This window comes from Symphalangus syndactylus, chromosome 14 (genome assembly GCF_028878055.3).
Source record: "Symphalangus syndactylus isolate Jambi chromosome 14, NHGRI_mSymSyn1-v2.1_pri, whole genome shotgun sequence".
Classification (NCBI taxonomy): Eukaryota; Metazoa; Chordata; class Mammalia; order Primates; family Hylobatidae; genus Symphalangus; species Symphalangus syndactylus.
The window spans coordinates 91,939,355-91,958,003 of NC_072436.2; the positions used below are offsets into that span (position 1 = coordinate 91,939,355).

General features: G+C 40.5%; 1 protein-coding gene across 3 annotated transcripts in view; it reads left to right on the forward strand.

Moving 5' to 3' along the window:
* FSHR (follicle stimulating hormone receptor) overlaps positions 1–18,649 on the forward strand; it is a 199,876-nt gene that overhangs the window by 173,911 nt on the left and 7,316 nt on the right. For all 3 annotated transcript variants that reach the window (XM_055242919.2, XM_055242920.2, XM_055242921.2), the window contains 2 exons: positions 5,485–5,553; positions 5,665–5,739. In XM_055242919.2, coding sequence (XP_055098894.1) covers positions 5,485–5,553; positions 5,665–5,739 — 144 coding nt within the window. The remainder of the gene's footprint in view (positions 1–5,484; positions 5,554–5,664; positions 5,740–18,649) is intronic.

The following is an 18,649-nucleotide window of genomic DNA, read 5'->3' on the forward strand; positions in this document are numbered from 1 at the left end:
AAGCTATAGGTGAGTGATACTGAATCATTTCACATAAGCTCATGATATTTCTTTTTTATTTTGTTATTATACTTTAGGTTTTAGGGTACATGTGCACAATGTGCAGGTTTGTTACATATGTATCCATGTGCCATGTTGGTTTGCTGCACCCATTAACTCGTCATTTAGCATTAGGTATATCTCCTAATGCTGTCCCTCCCCCCTTCCCCCAACCCACAACAGTCCCCGGAGTGTGATGTTCCCCTTCCTGTGTCCATGAGTTCTCATTGTTCAATTCCCACCTATGAGTGAGAACATGTGGTGTTTGTTTTTTTGTCCTTGCGATAGTTTACTGAGAATGATGATACACCATGGAATACTATGCAGCCATAAAAAATGATGAGTTCATGTCCTTTGTAGGGGACATGGATGAAACTGGAAAGCTCATGATATTTCAAGTGAAGGGGTGTGTGTGTGTTGAGATGAGGTGATGGGGGTGCAGAAAGGGTGAGAAAGAGAAAGCAAAAGGAATAAATTAAAATGCAAGCAGAATGAATGATATACAAAGAAAAAAGCAATTATTCTTAAAAGTAAAGAAGGAATGATTTAATCTGACTAGTCTGTGATGCGAGGGTTAAAGGAAGAGTTAAATAAGGGAAAGCAAGCTAAGAAAAAGAGGTGGTTTTTAAAATGGGCTTTTAAAGATGATGGGTGGCTAGCTAGGCAGTTGGCAAAGGGCATGCAGAGGGAACAGAATAATCAAGACCATGAAGACCACCTGCCTTTTATAAAAATAAAAATAATCAGCCTGGCGCAGTGGCTCATGCCTGTAATTCATGCACTTTGGGAGGCCGAGGCGGGTGGATCATCAGGTCAGGAGATTGAGACCATCCCGTCTAATACAGTGAAACCCCGTCTCTACTAAAAATACAAAAAAGAAAAAATTAGCCAGGCATGGTGGCAGGCACCTGTAATCCCCTCTACTCAGGAGGCTGAGGCAGGGGAATCGCTTGAACCTGGGAGGCAGAGTTTGCAGTGAGCCGAGATTGCACCACTGCACTCCAGCCTGGGCAACAGAGTGAGACTCCGTTTCAAAAAATAATAATAATAAAATAAAATAAATAAAAATAAAAAATAATAATACAAAGAGCTTGTGGACAACAGTGAATACATGAGCCATATTGCCCTGCTGGATTGTGAAACAAACACAACACTAAAAGGATTCCTGGGCTACTTCACAGAGGGAGATTAGCGTTAAATGTAATCAGTTATACCTGGATGTTTATGTTTATTCGGATCTTTCTTGAAATATATGTTCATTTTAAATACAGACTTAAAATAAATGTTATAATGTGGTAAACTTATTCAATTTTTTATAGAAAATATATAATTTAGTGGGAGTGTGCTCATATCATTCTCGTAGTTTTGCATAGTGTGCTTATATTGTTCTCACAGTATTTTTTTGTCCAGACCGTAAGACAGAAGGCAAAGCACTTTAAGTGACCTGGTCTCAATTCTCCCCAACTAGAGGCAAAGAACCTGAGGAAGTAAGAACTTCTGACACAGCTTTGCAAACCCAAAGCTGCAAAAGAAACATATAGATCCTGTCTGCTCTTTCCTAACTCCTGTTCATGGACACTGATTTCTCAGAATTTAGGAACACACTTTTCAGGAAAGGAGTTTTCTTTTAAGAGTAAATGTTTCTCAGACATGTCTCTAAAGGATAAATTCGCTTTCGTGGAAACAATATCTATTTTTCTTATTTCGGCTGTCCCTTAATCCCAGACAATAAAATCATGTAATTCATACTTAACACAACTTAAGTCTCCAATCATTTCTAGTTTGGCAGCTTCAACGCAGGGGTGCTTTCTTCCCATGGGGACATTTGAGCGCACTCAGGAAAAAAAATAAAATAATAAAATAAAAATAAATAAAAAAAGCATGGCAAATGGCACTGATGACTGTCAAAGTATTCTATGGATGGCAATTTTCAAAATTCTGAGAATACTACACAGCTGTATAAAAGAACAAGATCATGCCCTTTGCAGCAACATGGATAGAGCTGGAGGCCAATATTCTAAGCAAACTAACACAGGAACAGAAAACCAAATACCGCATGTTCTCTCTTATAAGTAAGAGCTAAACAATGAGAACACATGGATTCTAGGAAGGGAACAACAGACACTGGGGCCTACTTGAGGGAGGAGAGAGAGGATCAGAAAAAATATCTATTGGGTACTATGCTTATTACCCAGATGATGGAATTATTTGTACACCAAACCCCATGACATGCAGACTACCTACATAAAAATCTGCACATACTCCCCTGAAACTGAAAGTTGAAAAAGATTCTGAGGCCCTGTTCTAAAAGTAAATATATTTTTAAAGCAACCACCAATGAAGGATTATCAGACACTAGCCTAGTGAATCAGAGAAGTGAGCAATAAAAATCCACTGTGTAGGAGGCTTCTGAGCCCTTCCCCACCTGCACTGTGCCCTGGTAAGCAGAGTGCCTGAATGGGGAAAGCACCTAGCTATGACCAGCCTGGAGAATGTCCTAATTCAGAAGAAATAAAATGAGGTGATATGCGTGACAGCGCCCAGCACACTCTGGCCTCAGGAGAGGCCTGCTTCGCGCGTGTTTCCTCTGTTCCTCAGTCAGCCCATCTCCCTTGCCTGCTCCTCAATGAGTTTTAAAGGGCCAAGTCCCCAGTACCTCCACTCTTTAGGATGAGAGCAGAGTTCACTTCTGTAGCTTCCTGAGCCTCTGCTGAGTGAGCACGCTGGCCTCGTCCCCAAGGACACAAAAGGGTTAACGTAAGCCTGTGATGCAGTTATTCCTTAGTTGATGTTCTGCCCAGGTTGTTGTAGTCATCGTCATCATGGTCATCATCTGGTTTTCAAATAGGTACTTCCCAAGAGACCAGTGGTGCGTGTAATAAATGTGGGTTTCCCTTTGTTACTAGCTTGAGATTCCCACAGACTAACGTAAATCCAAGGGCAGCAGTTCTGAACATAATTTGTTTTTTGTGTGATGATCCACTGCTGATATCAATAAATACCATCCTCCCTGTATATTAGAAAATTCACAAAAATTTGGAGGACAAAAGATTTAGGACCACAGACTACCGATTGTAAGGACAAATCAAGACTTAAAATAAGAGGCTTACTTCTCTCTTTTGAAAATAACAAAAGACACTTTTTTCCCTCCATTTTTCTGAGAGCATTCACCTTAGAAAACTTCTAATTATTAAGTACATTTTTCTCCCTCTGAAACACGCATAATTCCATTTGAAAACTACAAGGACTCAGAAACAGAAATGTAAACATCAGGGAAGATAGCACACTTATCTCCCAGTCTCTGTGGCAGGACAGGAGCCTAACTTTAAGGGGAGCCTTGCTCTAAGTTGCAAAATTACTTCCTTTTATCAAGATATAACAAGTTAGTTTTTCCTCTGTATAAAGCCAATTAGCTAACACAGATGAACATCCAAATTACCAGGTGAATCTAGGATAAATGACGTAGGACCAATGGCGTGTTCAAGTCCTCCTCCTTAAAGACTAGTAATAGTTTATCTTGACATGAAGTATGTGATGGGTTTTATCTGCTTATTTATGTAAAAGGATGAGATTTCTTTCTGTTTTTGCAATCTCTTAGCGATTATCTGTTACGGGCAACACATTCTGGTTGAAGGATTATTTAATAATAAAACTGCTCTCTTTCTTTAAAAAAAAAAAAAAAAATACCATCCTCCTCCCCATATGATGGTATCTGTTGATTGAGATAATCCATAAAGACAAAGGGATATTTAAATACAATAATTATTTAAAATTAGTTTGTTTTATTTGATTATAGCAACATCAATTTACAGGACAGCAATATGCAAGAAATATCAATTATCTAGTCAATAGGCAAATAGGTAGAGCCTGTATGGATTAAGGGTCAGCAAACTACATATTAACCCAAAGGCCAAATCCAGCTCATGAGCTAAGACAGGAAACACTAACATTAGATCTAAGTAAAGCAAAATGTTGTCCCCCACTAAAAATTCTCTTCTCAGTATTAGACCTATTTACAAAAAAAAATACTCAATTATTACACTTTGAATTTGGTCAATAAAAAATTGTGGAAATTGTTTTATAAGTACATAAAGTACTTACATAATATTTTCATTTTTGCCTTTTGGCCCATAAAACCTAAACTTTACTATCAGGCCCTTTACAGAAAAAGTTTGCTGAATCCTGTATTTGATTCAAATCCCCAGGGATCCACATGCCATAGCTGCCTCAGCAACTCCCATTATCCTGCAACAGTCAGGAGCCCAGATGTGCCTGGGAGAGGCTTTCTCAAATGGTATGGGGATGCATAGCCACTTCTTTGCCATCAGAACCCACCAATTGGTTGTGAATGTTTTTAAAGATTTACCTTGCCCCTTTCTGGATTTTTTTAGCTAATTAGTTTTCAAGAGGAGGAAAAAGACATACAGTTGTTCTCCTGTGATTTTAAGTGTTTTCTGGCTACCCACGGCAGCCCAGGAAATAGAGTCCTGGACGCACAGGAGCTTCTCTGGGTCAGCTTTCTGTACAGTGTTATTTGCAAACCCACTAAGCTGGACAGGGAAAAGAACCTGACAGCAAAACAAGAGCAGGTGGTCAGAGGATCTTTCGGCTAAGCTCTCCTGACCTTGGTATCTGTTTTTGTTTTCAGACCCACTCAGGAGCAGAGCAAGGCAGAGCTGTAGCCCAAGGTGTCCTTGGGCTCCCCTGTCCAGGGAACCCTGCTCACTGACCTTCTTAGTGCAATCAGGACGGCTGTTCTACACCCATCTCCACCTCCCCCAGAACCTCCTCCCCTGCTCATTCAGATCACCTCACCCTGCCACAGCCCACATTCTCTGTAATTGATTTCTCTTCCTTTCTGGCTTAACCCAGAGCCACCTCCACAAACCTCCAATAACCAGGTCCCTATGGGTCACAGGAGATGTTCAGGTTGTCTGATAACTTAATTAGACCACTTTTGATGACAGCCAGGCCTGCTGCTGTGGGTGATCATGGGTGAAAGGCTTAAGGCCTTAGAGAAAGGTGACACAAAATGTTCTTTCTCTGTCTTATAAACACTTGTTCAATAATTGTACGATTCCTGTCCTTCAGGATGAGAAAGATCTGTCGCTCCCCCCATTGCTTCTCTACACACAAATGATGTGTGTAAAGACCTTACAGTTATAGAATCCAGGCTGCTCTGCCTAAGTGTGCCTTTTCAAACTTAAATTCCATTTATTCCTTTGAATAGGTAATACATGCACATAATACAAACTTCAAAATTTACAAAAGATTATACAGCAATAAATCAGTCTTCCTCCCACCCATGTCCCCAAGCTTTAAAGGTGGCATTTTCTTTATGCCACTAATCTGTGCTGTCTGCCCTTGCTCAGTGCCTCCAATTATGAAACCACTGTATTGTTTCCATCTGACATTATTGGTTTTTTAATAGGCCTTTTATTTCAGATGGCTGAATAAGAATGGGATTCAAGAAATACACAACTGTGCATTCAATGGAACCCAACTAGATGAGCTGTAAGTAGCCCTGACTATTCTTCCAGGCCATTTAAAGGGAAATGGCTCTTACAACAGCAATATTTATGTGGCTTTGTGTTTTCCTTCTTCTTTCCTCAACCCCATCCCCAGGAATCTAAGCGATAATAAAAATTTAGAAGAATTGCCTAATGATGTTTTCCACGGAGCCTCTGGACCAGTCATTCTGTGAGTAGCTTTCCCCATTTCTGTGTGTAAGAGCTCAGTTTGTGTAAGTTAGAAGTCAACTCTCTGCAGCTAGGGGAGAAGCTTCTAAGGCAGGGCTGGCCATCAAGTTCAATTTTTATTCATGTCATCTGCAAAGATTTATAGAGACAATTTAAGGCTTATCCGCAGTCTAACTCTCCATTAAAAAGCAACACTAATAATAACATGTAATGAGCATGTACAGAGTGTCAGATGGTGTTCTAAGAAGTTAAGATGCATTTTCTTGTTTAATCCTTATAATCACCCCCTGTGGTAGGAGCTATTATTCCCATTTTACAGAAGGAAAAACTGGCTTCCCTGGAGAGGTTAATTCACTCACTCAAGGTTATACAAGAGTTACAGCAGGGATTTAAACTGATCTAACTCATGGTACAGACCCACAACCACTCAACTATGTGTCTCTTCCCTGGAAAGGAAAGCACAATTCTCCATCATCCTCAACACTCAGGAGGTTCCTTCAACCCAATGAGACCTATATACACATTATTTTTGGATCCTCTTTCCAAATCCCTTGGGATGCATTCCGTGCCTCATAGCCCTGCATCAGCACCTCTCCTCTTGTCATTTCCTTAATTCCATCTTTCCCTCCAAAAGTGACTTTCCCATCTTCTCTTCTTACCTACACTGCCCCTTCCATCAAGGATCATTCCAAAGTTCTACCTCCTCAAATCTCTCTGACAACCTCGCCATCGGTGACTTCTTCCCGTGGCTCTCATGGCCTTTAAGGCTTCTTTGGTGGGGGGACAATCTGCATCACAGTCACAAAAAGGCTTTTTAAAAATGTGTTCCTGGGCTCTAAGCAAGACCTACTACACTTACTGAAGAAAGTACTTCAAGATAAAGAAAGGAACCCAAAAGGAGAGAATGAGGTACAAGAAGGAATGGTTAGCAGAGCAATAGATAAGCATGTTAATAAATCTACAGTTTTACTAAATGATCCTTATGTAGCCTGCCTTAAGTCAAGTCAGGCGTTTAGAAGTCACCTACCTGAACCTCTTATTTGGCAGTTAGCATAGGCTATCATGTGTGGTTATCTACCCACCTACCGACCAACCATCTATCTGCATCACTTTTGTCTACACCAAATAGCTAATATTCTCCTTCAGGCTGGAACCTGTGTACCTCTAGAATTAGACCTGGTATGAAGAGTCAGAATTATAAATATTTATTATTAATGATAAAGGGTGTGTTGTGATCCATATATGAGATTCTGCTGCTTTGAAGAAGAAATATACACTTTAGGGTAGATTTATCATCCTGACCATGTTCAAAGGTTATTCGAGAATGCCTGGCTTGAGATAGGCAACCTATACAAATGCAGTATCAGTGTGATTAAAGCAGAGATACAGAGCAGACTGCCTTGGTTTAGACCAATTCTTTTACCTCTCTAAGCCTCGGTTTCCTCACCTAAAAAATGGCCAAAAAAATACCTATTTCCTAATATTATTTGAAGCATAAAACACACATACATAAATATTTTTTCACTTATCAGATAAATTTTTAAGCATCAGTCTTGTGCCATGCAGGGAACAAAGGAAAGTTCTTCCTCATAGAAAGCTTATATTCTCATTGGGGGGTGGAAATAGAGAGGAGTTAGTCAATACATTAAATATACGACTTAATATATCAAGTCATGATCTATCTATGAAGTACAAGGAAGGACTCAGGGCTAACAAATGGAGAGTGTTGGGCATACAGTCCATGTACTCAAGAATACAAAGTGCTCAAAATTTGTACTGCTTAGTTCATGTTCCCTGTTCTTAGAGTACTTGGGAGACAAATGAATTTTGACAAGTTCTTTTGATGTCTTTGATCCCCACAACAGCAGCATGTCAGTTTCACTTAGCAAAAAGCTCTGAAAGTTTTGAATGTTCCTAAGAGGGCATCTCTATCTGTTCATGGCAGAATATGTCAGTGATGGGTGTGTTTATATATGTGACCTGTACCAGGTACAATATTGAATCTATAGCATCTTAACCTACTATCTGCTCCTGAGAATAATGAAGTTGGACGAGATCCCCCAACTCCTTCATTATCCAGCTGAAGAGATCAGAACCCAGAGGAGAGTGATCTGTTAAAGATCACACTGCAACTAGAAGGGGCAGAGTCTGGACCAGAAACTAGGTCTTCTGCCTCACATTCCATGTATTCCCACCATACCATGTTGCCATAAATACGTTTAATTGAACAGCTAAAAGTTATTCGGTGAGGCCCCCTGAAACTGGTTGTGAGCTAAAATAGAGAGGAAAATAACTATTAACACCAGCCTCCCAGCCTAAGAACACCAGTCTATGTTAGATAAATGTGGCACAGAACATCTCCTGAGGTTGCACAAGCGGATTCCAGGCTAAGATAATGCACAATGTATCTCATAAGAATGTTTAACAGAGAACACAAAACTTGAATCCCCCATCTAGCCCCACTGTGAATGCAGGCAGGAAGAGAGCCTCTGTGAAAGCATCGGAAGCAATTCTGCAAGGTCCTCAAGTTTATCCTTCTTACCACAGGAACACATCTGTCTAGAATTAAGGGAATAAAATTTATGGAAAATCCATGGAATTAGGAAACACTCCCCATGACTTAAAAAGGCAGAGAGTGATAATACATTCCCACATATTTTCATCTCAGTGCAGGATCCTGGCTGGAAGCCCGGCCTATAATTGCTAATTTCCTCTTCTTCCCCCGGGGCCAAAAGAATTGTTCACCTTAACATCAAGCCACCCTTTCTGGGGCTTTCAGATTAGTCCATAGATGTTCTTCAAGCCTCTCCCCCTGCTGACTTGAGATGCAAGAAGACAATAGCCTATTCCACATCCCACTTCTGCAACCAGATACACTAAACCATCTAAACCCTGGCCTGAGAGGTGCTTGTGTAGGTGTGCAGTAGACCAGCCCACCTCAGGTGATGAGTTAAGAGGTAAGAGTAGGAGTATGCGTAGGCTATTCAGACCACAGTAGGCGCAAATCATGCTGATCTTGACCATGCCTTGGGTCAGATTGCTGTCCCCGCTCCCACACACACACAAAAAGACTGTGATATATCTGCATGCAGGAGTTTTACTGGAGGGTGCTCTCAGAATGTACAGGGAACCCTTGATGGAAGCAGAATCAGGGTAATGCATTTGCACCAAAAGGCTCAGCTGATCCCATGGGGAGATCTGGAGTTAAGATGGTCCTTCAAAGTTGTACTGAATTAAGGTAAGGGGCAAGTCCTCCATATCAAGAATCACTGGGTGCAGGCTATCCCTGGGGAGGAGCCAAACGCCTGGGGAGGAGTAAGTCAGCTGAGGGCAATTCCCAGAGTAGACTCAGCTGTGAGCCACCTCAGCTGTCAGTGGTTCTCAGCTGTCCTAGAGCAGCATGTTCAGAGTTGAGTAGGTTTTGGGGTGGTATTTTTGTGTTTTTTTTTTTTAATCACCCATGCTGGAGTGCAGTGGTGCCATCACAGCTGACAGCAGCCTTAAACTCCCGAGCCCTAGCGATCCTCCTGCCTCAGCCTTCTGAGTAGCTGGGACTACAAGCGTGCGCCACCACACCTGGCCATTTTTGTTGTTGTTGCAGAGACAGGGTCTCACTATGTTGCCAAGGCTGATCTCAAACTCCTGGCCTCAAGTGATTCTCCTGCCTTGGACTCCCAAAGCACTGGAATTACAGGCGTGAGTCATAACACCCAGCCCCTACCTTCAGAATTTTTGATTCAGTAGGTCAGGGTTGAGGCCTGATAACTTGTATCTCTAACATCTTCCTAGTGAAACTGATGCTGCTTGCCCAGAGTGCTCTCTGAGAATTACTGCCCTAGGACCAATGTTGGGAATTGGGAAGCCTTGCTCAGTCTCCAAAATATCTCCTCCACAAGCCAAATGTGGTGAATCTTCCTCCCTCACTGGCTCAGTCCTTTTTCTCCAGTGGATATATGCAAGGAATTCTAAGAAAATTAAGGGACACACACTCAAACTGATGATAGCTCCTTTCCTGAAGGCAAAATTTCTAGTTGAGGGAAGAATAGGGAGCCTCTGAACACCTGAGGGTGCAAGGGTGGACTGTTCCACGCAAAGAAAGATAGATGCAGAGAAAGCCAGGGGCATACAAACAAGTTTCATCGAGTTTCAGAGGAGCAGCTCAGCATCCTCATTTCCCCCTTATGAGTCTTGACCTTGAACATCAGCAGCCATCTGAGTTTTTACCTGATATTCTGAACTCACTCAAGGTTGTTTTTTTTTAAGCAATCGAGCAATTGCTGTTTCTTTGCGAAACAGTTTCCTGTGGGGAAAATTTAATGCATTGCTTTTGCAGGCTGGAGCCAGTACAATCATATTCTGATGGTTTATCAAATTGATTTGGCTATAGCTCAGATTCATTTGATAGTTCAGATTCAAATGCTGAGTTATTTGTATAAGAATGATTCTCTTCCATTACCAGTGTACCCACAGTCCTATAGATAGTAAATTGCCTTTTTATCCAGCCTGGGATCATGAAAGAGAGGTCTTCTAGCCATCTGTCAGTGTAGTATACACCAGAAATGTGCTCTCACTTATGGAAATGATTGACCTGTAATAACATCTTTGCTGGGAAAAATAGAAATTGTTTTGTTCAAATCAAATTTGTGGCACTGGCTATAACACACTTTATTAAATGGGGCACAGAGTGCTTTTTAACTCCTGCCTCTCCTGCCTCAGCCTCTTAATACCTTCCTACCCATGCAGTCTCTCTTGCTACTTTCTGTATCTCAAAATGAAGAGTCCTAACAACGTTGAAACAATTTTAAATTACTAAATCTCTTCTGTGCAAGTCATAATCCCATGGGGTCTCCATTGGTCTTCTCAGGATTTAAATTCTCAAAACTACTCACTGCCTGAATATAGCATGTGTTGCAGTGTTAAAAGTGATATTTTTAAAAGAAAGACCAAAATCATTAGAACAGACCAGCCTGAAATATAAAGTTTAAAAACACCAGCCCACAACTACCCCTCCCCGCTTGTCCAGCCCATCAGTTCCAGGCACAAGGGCAAGAATAAAGTAAACATTCTCAAGTACTCATTGAGGGCATCAAGTCTTACATGACATACATTTAGTGGATGTTGATTAAACACCTCCTGTGTGTCTGGCAAGGGGTAAGAAATATATGTAAAAACAAAGCGTACCTACAGTAATGCGTCTGGCCAAGGGATGAATGTTACTTCCCAGTACAATAAGCACTGCAGAAATTTTCACAAATGGCTATAGTAATATACAGCAGATGCCTAATAAATCCTTGTCATCATGTCACACAATGACTTTTAACACGTGAAGCGATAGTGTGGGAGGAGACAACCTCTGTCATCCTAGGCCTGAATTTCTGCAAAAGCCACTTTGTCCCCTTCATACCCTCAATCCTTTCCCCTTCTATTAGTTTACCAACTACTTATTGAACACCCACCATATGCTGGTATCAAGGTTCTTAAGACTAATCTTACAAAAATCCAGCTTTGAATAAACCATTCTTCTACTCATATAAATCCTAAACTCTTCTGCATGACTATCAAGGCTCAGAGACCTAATCCCATCCCATGGTTCCCTTTACTCCTCGAAGTATGATTTCCCAGAATAACTATTCTAAATACCCCTCCCTCACTGTGCCATGATTTATGTTCTGGGCCTCTCTCTCTAAGCCTATCTTTAGCAAATAATCATTGTATTAGTCAAGGTTCTTCAAAGACAGAAACGAGAGAGACAGAGAGAGGAGAGGGGATTTTTTATTATTATTATTATTATTATATTTTAAGTTCTGGGATACATGTGCAGAACATGCAGGTTTGTTACATAGGTATACACGTGCCATGGTGGTTTGCTGCACCCATCAACCCATCATCTACATTAGGTATAACTGAAGGAGATAGAGACACAAAAAACCCCTCAAAAACATCAGTGAATCCAGGAGCTGGTTTTTGGAAGACAATAACAAAATAGATAGACTGCTAGCCAGACTAATGAAGAATAAAAGAGAGAAGAATCAAATAAACACAATAAAAAATGATAAAGGAGATATCACCACCGAACCCACAGAAATACAAACTACCATCAGAGAATACTATAAACACTTCTATGCAAATAAACTAGAAAATATAAAAGAAATGGATAAATTCCTGGACACATACACTATCCCAGGACTAATCCAGGAAGAAGTTGAATCCTTGAATAGACCAATAACAAGTTCTGAAATTGAGGCAGTAACTAACAGCCTACCAACCAAAAAAAGCCCAGGATCACACAGATCCACAGCCAAATTCTACTAGAGGTACAAAAAGGAGCTGGTACCATTCCTTCTGCAACTATTCCAAACAATAGAAAAAGAGGGACTCGTCTCTAACTCATTTTGTGAGGCAGCATCATCCTGATACCAAAATCTGGCAGAGACAAAAAAAAAAATTTCAGGCCAATATCCCTGATGAACATCAATGCGAAAATCCTCAATAAAATACTGGCAAACTAAATCCAGCAGCACATCAAGTCGGCTTATCCCTGGGATGCAAGCTTATCCACCACGATCAAGTCGGCTTCATCCCTGGGATGCAAGCCTGGTTCAAAATACACAAATCAATAAACATAATCCATCACATAAACAGAACCAATGACAAAAACCACATGATTATCTCAATAAGACGCAGAAAAGGCCTTCAACAAAATTCAACACCAGTTCATGCTAAAAACTCTCAATAATATAGGTATTGATGGACCATATCTCAAAATAATAAGAGCTATTTATGACAAACCCACAGCCAATATCGTACTTAATGGGCAAAAACTGGAAGCATTTCCTTTGAAAACTGGCACAAGACAAAGATGCCCTCTCTCACCACTCCTATTCAACATAGTGTTGGAAGTTCTGGCCAGGACAATCAGGCAAGAGAAAGAAATAAAAGGTATTCAAATAGGAAGAGAGGAAGTCAAATTGTCTGTTTGCAGATGACATGATTGTATATTTAGAAAACCCCATCGTCTCAGCCCAAAATCTCTTTAAGCTGATAGGCAACTTCAGCAAAGTCTCAGGATACAAAATCAATGTGCAAAAATCACAAGCATTCCTATACACCAATAATAGACAAACAGAGGACCAAATCATGAGCAAACTCCCATTCACAATTGCTACAGAGAGAATAAAAATACCTAGGAATACAACTTACAAGGGATGTGAAGGACCTCCTCAAGGAGAACTATGAACCTCTGCTCAAGGAAATAAAAGAAGACAGGATTTCTTAGGGACATTGGCTCACATGGCTATGGAGGCTGAGGAGTCCATGATAGGCTATCTGCAAGCTGGAGAACCAGGGAAGCTATAGCATGGCTTGGTCCAAACTTGAAAGCTTCAGAACCGGGGAGGCCATCTAATTCTCAGTCCAAGCAAGAGGCCTGACGTGCCCGTGTCAACAAGGAGACAGATGTGCGTTGGAGAGTAAGCAGAATGATACATTGGGTGGATTGACTTGAATGCCATCCAGTGTTTAGGTGTTAGATTGGGAAGAGGCCTGAGAACCAGGGAAATTGACCATATAACTCTGAGTCTGAAGTCAAAGTCCTGAGAATCCAAGGGGGTTGGGGAGAGAAACTGGTACAAATCCCTGAGTCCGAAAGCCCGAGAACCTGGAGTTCTGATGTCTGAAAGTAGGGGAAGAAGGGGGACCCAGCTTCTGGGTGAGGGCATATCTTCCTTACTCAGTCCATGGATTCACATGCCAATCTCTTCTGGACATACCCTCAGACACCCAGAAATAGTGCTTTACCAACTATCTGAATATTCTTTAATCCCCTGAAGTTGACACCTAAAATTAACTATCGTGGTCACAATAATGTACTCCCATGAAGATGTGAATAACTGATATATTTTTTTGTTACTCCCCCCCGCCCATGCCCATGTATATTTGCATCATAAAAATGGAGAGTGTTTTCATAAAGGAATTAAAATCAAACATCCGATTTTTAGGCCATGCGGAAGAACTGTAGCCAACAAATAGACAGATCTGTGTGTGTATGAGTGTGTGTGTATGTTTTAGGAGAACAGAGCAAAAAAGGGAATATACTATAGTTAAGTCTCTAGCCAAGATCTGAACAAGATCTACTTATCTCATCTTTGTCCCTGCTAATATAAATTTCTATGGAATTTTCTTAATCCACGGAGATACTAGAGATATGTTGTATTTTCTGTCAGTTCAAAATTTGGAAGTCTTGACAGGTTCCATGTTTGATCACTTCAGACAGTAAGCTTTAAGTAAACACCTCCACAAAGACTTTTATTTCCCTGTCATCCAGGAACCACTTTTGCTTAAAAATTTGCTTTACTGAACTTTAAGTGACTTTGCCTCTTTCCTACCAAGAGCTCCCTCCTTCAACATCCACCAATGAAAGATCTCAATCCCAGGACACTGACAAGATGCCTTCGTCTCACAGCATCAAAGCCACCATGTGCAAATGGCAGCAGCACATGTGTCTTGTAGCTGTGATAAGAAGGAATGCAAAATCACAAGCTAGTTCCAGAACACTGAGCAACGGAAAGGCAATGAAGTTTACCAAGGAGGCTTCCCAATCTAATACCTAAACACTGGATTGCATTCAAGTCAATCTACCCAGTGTATCATTCTGCTTACTCCCCAAGGCATGTCTGTCTCCTTGTTGACATTGCACAAGGTTGCTCCCTTTCTTGGTAACTTTGATATTCTCAACCACATATACTTACCTGCTGCAGAAGCACCATTTTCCTGAGCTCACTTTAAGTCTAGATTTCTGGATTTCTCGGTCTGCCTTTCATTCATCTCCCCTTAGAATTAGCTCTTTTGTAAAATTTTGTCCAGCCTCTCATTTTTATTACAATGCTGAGTCATGTCTGCTTATCAGACAACTACTTACTGAATAGATTTCATGAACCCAAATCTATGCCAGAAGTGATACAGAACACAAAAGCCTCTTAATAATGTCTGCTCTCAGGGCACTTGAAATCTGGCTTTGGAGACAAACAAACATACATGAAAAGACAACCACAAGAAACAATAGAAGGCATAAAAGAAGGTGCAAGATTCTGCAATTTCTGGAAGTCGGAGAACATCACAGTTGGCTGGGGTGATCTATCTATTTCCTTTCCTAATCCTTCTCCAATGTCACTCCCCAGTATATCTTCAAACAAAGCAATAAGTTTCTGGGTACTCACTACATGAAAGGCAATGCTGAGAATGCTAGAGCCTTCTACCTTCAAGGAGAGATAAAATACAAATAGCTAGTACATAAGGCAAAAGACAGGCAGTGGTAAGAGAGGCAGAAAGTATACAGACTATAATGCTATCGCACTCTTATTGGTTTTCAAGGAAAAAATATTTCTTCAACTGTTAAACATTATGGAGACCTCAGTGGAGTTTGTTTTGGTTCTCTATTGCCTCATGAAAATATAATGGCTTAAAACAACCGTTCCATTTTGCTCACAATTTTGTGTCAGACATTTGGATGGCTGGCCCTGATCCATGCAATGTCAGCTCGGGCGGCTGACTGTGGGGCGGGGGGGGGTCCACTTCCAAGTTGTCCCCATCACTTATGTGCCTCACACATCTGTGCTTATTGGGTGTGTGTGTGCATGTGTGTGTGCGTGTGTGTGTGCGTGTGCATGTGTGTTTGTGTGTGTGTGTGGTGTCTTCTCTAACTCTGTCCATACAGCGTCTCATTCTCCAGGACCTCTCTGCATGGTTTAGGCTTTTACCAATATGGCAGCCTTAAGGTATTCAGAGATCTTTCATGGCAGCTGAAGACTCTGTTAAGACCAATGTAGAAGATGTCAGTGCTCTTAAAGGCTAGATCCATAATGAATAGCAACATTTCTATCATATTCTTTTATCTGAAGACATCACAGTTCTGCCCAGATTCAAGGGGAGAACAAATAGACCCTCGATGGGAAAGAGTGCAAAAGAATTTGCAGTCATCTTTAATCTACCACAGAGTATATGAAATAATGGGATGATATTCCATGGAGTATAAAAATTTGTTTCTCTTTAGAATCTTCAATTAATCCAATTTTTATACTGTAAACTCAAGGGGGAGACATAATTAAGAAAAATAACCTGCTTTGTATTGCTCGTTTTGAAAAATGTGAAAAATGTTCATGAGAGGCAATGATGGCCTTGGTCTAAATTGTTCCTAAAGGACTTCTAAAATGTTTTTTTTATCTCATTTCTTGGAGGGAGTCCTGAATTGTTATAGACAAAACAGGGAGTTGGGTCTCAGCCTTTGTTCTTTCCACATTTGAGAAAAAAAGAGGAACCCAAATGACAGATAAGAACTTGGTCACAGAAAACAGGGCAAGTGTCACTAGCAGAACTGGCTAGAAGAGGGGTTGCCAAAAGAGAGAAACCAGAAAGATCTCCTGTAGCAAAGAAAAAAGTTATAAATCTCTAAAACAATGGGAAGTATAAATGGAGAGAAGGCAGAGACAGCAGCAGAGATCAAAGATTCATCACAGAGACAAGGGTTCATGGACCAGACTCTGATATCCAGGGACCCCAAATCTGAAGAATTATAATAGGGAGGGAGCTAGACAAGATGCCCTGGACCAACAGAACGTTTACCTTGTGGTGATAGCAATAAGTGTTGTGAGAAGTAATTAGATTCCAGATGTATGTGGTATATAAAGTCAAGAAGTTTTTCTGACAGTTTTGATATGGGGTATGAGAGAAAGAGAGGAGTCCAGGTAGACATCAACGTTTTTGCATGAACAACTGGAAAGGTGGAACAGATTTTCAGAAAAGATCAGGAAGGCCATTTTTATTATCCAAAATCTGACCTGCATATTAGACAACTAAGTGGAGATTATAAGGAGGCAACTGAATATGAGTCTGGATTTCAAGAAAAAGAAGCAACCTAGAAATACAAATTTTAGCACCATCAGCATATAAATTGTGTTTATGTCATAAGACTAGATAAGCTCAACTGCAGAGTAAGTGAAGATTGAGAAAAGAAGTCTAGGCACTGAGTTCATTGGCTCTCCTAAAGTTGGAGGTCATGGAGGAACCAGCAAATAAGAAGAAACTTTAAGCGAGCTAGGAGACAAGTATTACTAGAGATACAGAAAGTTACCAGGAAGGCATAAAATTTATAAATTTGTATAAGCCTTAAAAAGTCATCAAACGTATATAAGGCAAAAATTGACAAAACTAGAAGTATACAAATCCAAAATCATAGTTGGAGATTTTAATATAATTTTCTCAGTAGTGACAGAACAAAGAAGCAAAAAAAATCAGTAAGTATATAGGAGATTTGATCTAACTGACAGCTAACAAAGAGGGGACTATGTATAAAATACACACACACACAAATGCACACACATGTAACAAAGGTAATTGTTCTGAAAATGTAAATCTTCCTGAATATCAAACAGGGGATCAGTAGTCCAGAGACTGGCAATAGTAACCACTACTAACCCTAGGACTTGAGGAACAAATGAGGAAGTCATCTTACTGATGTCCAGGAACTGGGGCAACTGGTAGAAGCTAGATCCTCCAAGGATCTGTTCAACGAGAGCTGGAGTCACAGAGAAGACTCAGTTGCTGCCTGAGACAGAGGAGGGATGAGATATGCTCTTTTACCTATTCTCCAATATCCCACCAGTGCCATTTGCTAAACCCAATTGAAAGCTGATTGATAAGGTGGTACCTGGGAAATAGAACTGCAGGGATCATCCCTCCTGCAATACAGAGAAGAGCGTAGAGAAGGGCATGACATGAATGTGACAGAAAACAGGCAAATGATCAACACACTGTATACAGTGACTTGTCCTTCATCCTAAGAGCAATGGGGAGTCATTAAAGGGTCTTAAGCAGGAAGTCACAATCTCATAGGCATTTTTTACATCTGCAGTACTAAGATTGCAACAGATGGTCATGAGGAGAGTTATAAGACCTTTGCATTTGTCTAGGCAGAGATTGTGGTGACTTAGACCAAAGTCACAGGAGAGGATGGAAGTAGGCTGATTTGAAACACATTTAAAAGTTAGGCTTGAGAGAACAAGACACTGATGTCCCATGAGGGAGTCAAGGATGGCACCCAGGTTTCCATTATGAAAAACATAGGAAATTGGAAGAGTCATTCGCTGAGATGGAAAAAACAAGGAGGAACATATTTACAAGAAAGATGGTAACTTCAGTTTTGATGCAAGTCATCAAAATGGTGGAGTTCAAAGAACAACTGATTATCTGGGCCTGGAGTTCAGGAGTAGGATCTGAATGGGGATACACATTTTAGAAGCCATCAGCACATGCCTGGTATCTGAAACTAAGGGAATGAATGAGATCACCTGAAAAGATTGGGTATAGTCAGAAGGGGTATAGGTATAGAGAAATGCTAATATTTAAAGAACAGATAAAAGAGAAGTAAAACAGAAGCATCAGAAAGAAGTCAACGGAGATGTCAGAGGAAAATATGTCGAGGAGAATATGATGCAAAGAAAGAGAGTATCTCAGAAAGAAGGAGCATTCTACCTGGGAAATGTAATTACAAACTCAAGGAGATCAGAACTAAAACATGGCCTTAATGAGTATTATTTCCCCAGAGGCCGAAGAGAAACTCAATTGAATTGTGAGATGAGGAAATAAAAGCATGAATAACTAGTATAAATTTGCTTGGGAAATGGAAGTGACAAGGCAGTACTTAGGGATGGGTTTCACTGGACAATAGGAAGCCATTATAAATTTTTGAGCAAGATAATTATACAATGAAAGCAAGACTTTGAAAATGTAATTTTCACCAGATTGTGAGAACATATGGGGTAGCAAATATATATTCACACCCCCAAGTTTCATTACTCTGAGTGCCTACTGCTTTGATTTACAGGGAATGCCAACATTAAAAGACTCTTCTTCCTCAA